The sequence below is a fragment of the Pelodiscus sinensis genome, chromosome 2 (genome assembly GCF_049634645.1).
Source record: "Pelodiscus sinensis isolate JC-2024 chromosome 2, ASM4963464v1, whole genome shotgun sequence".
Lineage (NCBI taxonomy): Eukaryota > Metazoa > Chordata > Testudines > Trionychidae > Pelodiscus > Pelodiscus sinensis.
Genome location: NC_134712.1, coordinates 222,132,121 through 222,138,983, shown reverse-complemented (window position 1 = coordinate 222,138,983; position 6,863 = coordinate 222,132,121). Strand labels below are relative to the sequence as shown.

General features: G+C 42.6%; 1 protein-coding gene across 2 annotated transcripts; it reads left to right on the top strand.

Moving 5' to 3' along the window:
- Positions 1-383: 383 nt before the first annotated feature.
- SKIDA1 (SKI/DACH domain containing 1) lies at positions 384-6,626 on the top strand. Of its 2 annotated transcripts, none has more exons than XM_075922501.1 (2): positions 384-1,896; positions 2,711-6,626. In XM_075922501.1, exon 2 carries the CDS (start codon positions 2,806-2,808, stop codon positions 5,350-5,352), a length of 2,547 nt encoding a protein of 848 aa, XP_075778616.1. In that variant the 5' UTR covers positions 384-1,896; positions 2,711-2,805; the 3' UTR covers positions 5,353-6,626. The 2 variants fall into 2 exon arrangements, with proteins under 2 accessions (XP_075778616.1, XP_025038622.2); XM_025182837.2 differs by having other exon boundaries at positions 2,708-6,626.
- Positions 6,627-6,863: the final 237 nt, after the last annotated feature.

Sequence of the window (6,863 nt, the reverse complement as noted above, 5' to 3'; positions counted from 1 at the left end):
CTCATGGCTATACCTTTTGGGGGGGCAGATTCGGGAACAGCTTCTTGTTTCGAACATTTGATAGAGCAAGTATTAAACAAACAAAAAAGCATATATTTTAAAAATAGTTGCTGAATCTCATTACCACACTGTTATCTGCAGTAAAAGTGTGTGTGTGTGTGTGTGTGTGTGTACTTAACAGCAACCGAGAACAACTAAACTACCTGGCAAAGAAATGACTTTTCAGCCCACCTTTTTTGTAATGTCTTCTTTAAAAGCTTTATCTGAGTTTAGTTTCTTTACTGTTTGAATCCACAGCCTTAACCTTAAAACAGGGGGAGGGGAATAGTGTGGTGGGGGTGGGAGTGGGAGTGCGAGCAGCATTAAAGTGCATCAGGAGGAATTTTTAAACGATCTCATTGTCTGTAGTTCTAGAAAGACTACGATGATTTCCTTTTAATGCTAGCAGCTGTTTTCCCTCGCAAGTTTACTTTCAGCGAGAGAATATAAAATGACGTCTCTTACGCAAATGAGAAAGGAAAATGTACGCTGATAAATCCAGATGCAATGCAAAAGAAGGCTTAACTCTGTGGATGGTATTAGCTGTGACGAGGCATTGTTCACTGCTGCCTCTTGGTTACGTTTAAAGGCTGAAATATCACGAGATCCATTCAATGATCCTTTTCTCATTCAAGGGACAAAATGTAATTTGCTGTAGCTCTGGTTTCTTGGATGGGAATACTATCCTTAGTATTTCAAAAGGAAGAGCTAGACGTGGTTTGTACACACATTGATTAAGTTGAAGAGCAGCGATTACATCTGTGCAGAGAGCAACAGTAGTCTAGGGGTGCCTTTGCAAATCTCAACCTTCTGAGTTGCAGACTCTCCTAAATAGACTTCCTTAATTTCCGGATGCACTTCTATACATTCCCGGTTCTCTCCAGAATTCCTGCGCAATTGAGAGGTTGTGTGTATTTTACCTTGTAACGCAAAACTACCGAACATTATTTTTAAAGCGATCCTTTTATTTATTACAGCTATACCTGATGGTGTAATACGAGATCCACTCACCATATTGCCAATCTATAGAATGGATAATGGAACTTTTGAATTAGAGGGGAAAAATTAGTCCCAGAAATACGAGCTGTTTTCTTAATCACACGGATATGTCTAATTTTGGATACGCAGTGAACTATTGCTGTATATAAGTGCTTGCGTTATATCCAGTTTTCAGTTGCAAACTGATTATAGGCGGATAGTTATTTTTGCAGCTTTTGACATGCAAACCGCAAACATCATTTTAACGCACGAAGGAAGAGGTTTGCTAACATTGCAACATTTTCGAAATCATTTGTGCCTGACTGAAGTATTTTAACGTCACCGCGAAGAGGTTAAGCCTCCTTGATGCTTCTTCAAAATGATTTTTAAAAGGGTTGGTACAAATGGAACAGCTAAATTCTGCAGAAGGCCTGCCCCAAACTGAACGTACAGACTGCAAACCAAAAGTCTCCTGGACCACTGAAGTATTCTACATCGTGTGCCAGCACTTTTTTGTTATTACGTAAAGCCTCTGGAAGCACCTTGGATATTTTACATTCTTTTTTCTCTACTTGAAGCAGTCAGCACACAAGAATCCTGATGTGGAGTTTGGGTCTCTAGGACATTGCAGCTTGTGATCCAGCACGGTTAATTGTGAAAAGTGTATACATTTCTGGCTTATCTATGCTTTGTTATGGGTCTGACGTGAGCCCACGTCCTCCTTCCCCTCCCCCAATATTACAGACAGAATTTCAGCTAAAGAGTTACAGTATTACGGTGCTGGAAACCTTGATATGCAGACAGCAAAAGACAAACTTAAGTCTCTGACTGTAGAAAGACAATTAAATAGAAGAGGAAAATCAAGAGAAACTCGAAAATGTAAGTATTCGATCTCGGTTTTTAACAACATAGCACTTAACTGTGGAGCTTCAAAAAGGGAAATACCAGGCTATTCTGCACATTTTCAATAAGCTTCATTTTCCACACAATGCAGAATAAACTATCAGTTTAAAATCATTACATTACCAAATTCCTTTCTCTCCATAGGCTAATACTCCTTTACATTCACATAATGGGCAAAACAGCAGCATTTGTCCAAAATAATCTAACCATATGTATAAAATGACAATAAAACCAATCAAATTCTACATCTGTAGCTAGCGATGAAGTCTGAGAGATCTGAGTGTAGCTGGGCTCAGATTGTTTAATAGAAAGATTTATATACTAACTGTATTATTTACTTTGGGAGGGGGCTTGGCAGTGTAAGGGTATGCTAATTAGCGGGAGATTTTTTTGGGGGGAAGGGGTGGAATATCAATTTTTATTGCATCACCTGTCAGGAGTGTCCAATCAGCGTTGGCTTTAGGGGAATTAATTGATGAAGGTGTCTCCGGACGAGCTCACTTCACTCTGTCATTTTATTTGTAGCTAAAGCAGCGGCGGGAATAGCAGCTGCATTTCTTTTCTCTTCCTCCCTTCACATTCCATTATCATAGTTCGCCAATGGAAAAGCAGGGAATGAAAGGGAGCAGGTACTGATCTGCAACAGCAACTTAGAGAAACACTTTGGCAAACCTGATTTTCAAACAAAAATATATCGAGATTGTAGTTTTACATGTTTTTTTTTCTAATTTTGTCTGAAGTTTGGCACTCCATTGACCAGGAATAACAGTCTTTGTTATTTTATTAGCAGGATGCCTTGAGACAAATACAGCATCTGGCTGAGGATTGTGTGTGGCTTTTTTTTTCATTCTTTCGGCAAATGCTGGGAATAATTTAACTCACGAAATGGGAGACTTGAAGTCGGGTTTTGAAGAGGTGGATGGCGTGAGGCTCGGCTACCTCATCATTAAAGGAAAGCAAATGTTTGCACTCTCTCAGGTTTTTACAGACCTGCTTAAAAACATCCCGAGAACTACAGTGCACAAACGAATGGATCATTTAAAAGTAAAAAAGCATCACTGCGACCTGGAGGAGTTGAGGAAACTCAAAGCCATCAACTCCATCGCTTTCCATGCAGCCAAATGCACACTGATATCTAGAGAGGACGTCGAAGCTCTTTACACTTCCTGCAAAACGGAACGGGTCCTTAAGACAAAAAGGAGGAAAATAAGCCGGGCATTGTCAACTCCCGATCTTCAACCGCAGCACACAGCCACCGACCCTTACTCCAGCTTTTGGAAAGAGAACAAACTTTGGCTGGGTTTGAATGAATCCGCTCAGCCCCTGCCAATTAGAAGAAAAGCTTCGCGTCCCGGAGACACAGGCTTGCTACCGGCCTCTGATCTACCTCACATTTTTAGTAAATACACTGGCCACAGCTACCCAGAGATCGCGCGCTCGCCTTGCAAACACCCTTTAAACTATGAAACTGCCCCGGTCGTGGGCAACTATGTCACCTTTCACCCGGATCCCCCTTATTTTCGGAGCGTCCTGTGCAGCAAGCACCCGGCTGCCGCGGCTGCCGCGGCTGCGTATTATTACCAGTCCGCCGCCGCCGCCATTGCTCAGACCAAGTTAGCGGCGGCGGCGGCGGCAGGGAGCCCGGTGGGTCTGACTTACAGATACAAAAGGAAAAGAGCCTGCGAGGCCGCCCCGAAGGACTGCTTATTAACCGCCCCCGGCAGCGCCAGGCGGCTCCTGATCGTGCCCCGGCCCTGCAAGCCCAGAGGAGCGGCGGCGGCGGCGGGCACGGCCGCTTGCTTGGAGCGATTTCACCTCGGCAATGGCTTTTGCACTTCTCAGCAGCCGCACGCAGGCAGCTTCCCCGAGAGCTACAGCAGCGACTCGGAGTCCAGCTCTTACTCCGACCACGCGGCCAACGACTCGGACTTCGGCTCCAGCCTCTCCAGCACCAGCAACTCCGTGTCCTCGGAGGAGGAGGAGGACGAAGAGGAGGAGGAGGGCAGCGGCCTCTCGGACTCCAGCGAGGTCAGCTCCGAGGAGGAGGATACGACCTCCGAGTCCGACTCCAGCTCAGTGTCCAGCCAGGTCTCGGTGCAAAGCATCCGCTTCAGGCGAACCAGTTTCTGCAGCCCCCCCAGCATGGCCCAGGCCAACTTCTTGTATCACTTGGCCGCGGCCGCCCCCAGCAAACCGCCAGCTTCCGAGGAGGCCGGTAGGCTCTCCGACCTCCAAAGTGCTCAGTGTGGTGTCAAATCGGAGTTGCCAGAGGAATGGAGTCATCAAAGCTGGGCACCCAAAGCACCTCCAGTGTGTTGCTCCGGCAGCCCTGGCAGTTGTTTTGCTGAGATAAGGGATGATAGGGTATCTGAGATCACATTCCCACACCCTGCATTTTCCAATAACGCAAAGAGTACTGACCTAACAATTAACTGTGCTGCAAAGGGGGCCTCTTCACCTAGCCCAAAGACAAACAATGCATTTCCACAACAAAGAATATTCCGAGAGGCAAGGAAATGCCTTCAAGCAACAACTACACACTGTGCACATAACAATACAATAGCTGCTAGGTTCTTAAATAATGATTCTTCATCAACAGCAGCAAATTCAGAAGAAGATTCCAAAATCCCTCATTGTATTGAATTTGCCACGGATTTGCCCTCTTTGCAAACTGATTGGGAGGGGGATGCTGCTCCTGCCACAGCAGCTGCTGAGCTTGAGTGCACTGATCCAGGCAATAAGACATTGCCATTCCTGCACAATATTAAAATCAAAATAGAGGATAGCAGTGCCAATGAAGAATATGAACCCGACCTTTCCAAACATAAGCTAAAGTGTGAGTGCAATGAGACTAAGGATGAGTTTAACAGTGTGACTGAGAGTAATAACCCGGACATTTTATTAACAGCCAAGGAAGATTCTGCATGCACTGAGAAAGAAACCACTTCCTTAAATGCGCTGACTCAGAGTCAGGTCCTTTCATGCACTTTAGGTACTCCAAAACCTGAGGATGGGGAGTATAAATTTGGAGCGAGGGTGAGAAAAAATTACAGGACATTGGTTTTGGGAAAGCGACCTGTACTGCAGACTCCTCCAGTCAAACCAAATTTGAAATCAGCTAGAAGCCCACGTCCTACAGGTAAAATTGAGACACATGAAGGAACACTGGATGATTTTACAGTTACCAATAGACGCAAAAGAGTAGCCAGCAATGTAGCATCAGCAGTGAAAAGGCCGTTTAATTTCATGGCAAATTTTCCCTGTCCACCGTCACTAATTATTGGCAATGATGGGGATTTGTTGCCAGCTTATTCCTTAAACACCACTAAGGATTCCCAACCACCTCACAAGGCCCATCCTGTATGGAAATGGCAGTTGGGCGGTTCTGCAATACCTCTTCCACCTAGCCACAAATTCAGGAAATTTAATTAATAAAATAGCTTGGAAAATATTTTCTTGGACCACCTTTACCGTTCTTTTGTTTTAAACTCGACAGGATGGTTTGTACAAACTCCTTAATGCTTTACACACTTTTGGAGTCCTGTTTGATCACATGAAGATAGAAATTGGATTACTATTTTCTTTTCCATTACCGGTTTTTGTTTGTTTGTTTGTTTGTCTGTCTGGGTAATTTTTACATTCCACAGAGTATTTCAGGCTAAAGACTCAACTTAAACTCAGTTATTATGGTAGAGCTGGAACACTTTACTTTTTAAATGCTAATAATGCACCGGTACCTCAATTCAACTGCTACAAATAAATGTCAAAAGGTTGAATAATAAATATTAGAATGAGCCATTAAATTTATGCACTAGATTTGGAAAATGGAAGTCTAACTGTTAATTCAGTTAAAGTTTGTTAAGTTACTTGGTTGCACAGTAAGGGTTCACTATAATTCAATGTGGCAGCAGACTCTACTTTTCGGGAGCTTTGTTTTCCAGAGTAGGGGTCTCTTTTTCCAAGAGCAGTTGTACTTACTGATATTTTCTATGGTTTGGAAAGGTTGGGGTTTGAGTACAGCTGGAGCATTGGAAAAGCTGCCTCATCTCAAAACTAGTCAATAAATATGGAATTCTATTTTTGGAAAAGGGTGTCTTTTTACTTGCACAGTCATTCTTTGCAATTGGAAAGACTTTTTGTTTCACCAACAGTCTTAAGGTTACTGTTACCCACTAATGTCAAACTTCAATTGTGGTCTGAACATGTCCCTCACAAACTTGCAAAGCAACTAAAATATTTGCCTGTATAGCGGTACAATTTATGATCTAGCCTCCTGCACTTGGTGGAGGAAATAGCAAAGCGGTAAATGCAACACAGAAAGTGAAATGTGAGGCCATAAGGGGAAAGAATACACAAAATGAGTATATCATGTTATTCATAGCTTTTTGGCACCAAAACTCAGGCATGTAAACCATAGTACACTTCACTGTTTTATCCACATCTCTTGAAACTTGAGTTTTGCAATACCATCCTATCTATGTAGCAGAAGCATTTCTACTGCACGTGACAATCAGAGGCAATTATCTATATTTGCACTTAATATCGAAATAGTTTAACAGGCAGACTTCTAGAGTCTAGCCCTTGGTAAAACATACTGGTGTAATATGTTGTGATGATGGAAGCAGTAAATCAAAATTATGAAAATGTGCACTGTTGAAAAGCATGCTTTAGCTTTATTTTCAATTAAAAACACTGTTTAAAACTTCCTGATTTCATACACTTCGACTTATTGCAGACTTGTCCATAATTTCCTCTTCATTTGAAAGTTTAAGGGTTATATTTGGAGGAAATATGCTTCCAGAGGTTAGTTTTGTTTTGTTTTTAAATAAAACTGTTATAAGCTCAATTTAAGGCAGTCCGGAACAATATAGAGTTTAATTTCGGGGAGGGAAATACGTTACAAAATGATAATAAAACAATTTGAAAAGTTTGGGATTTGAAAA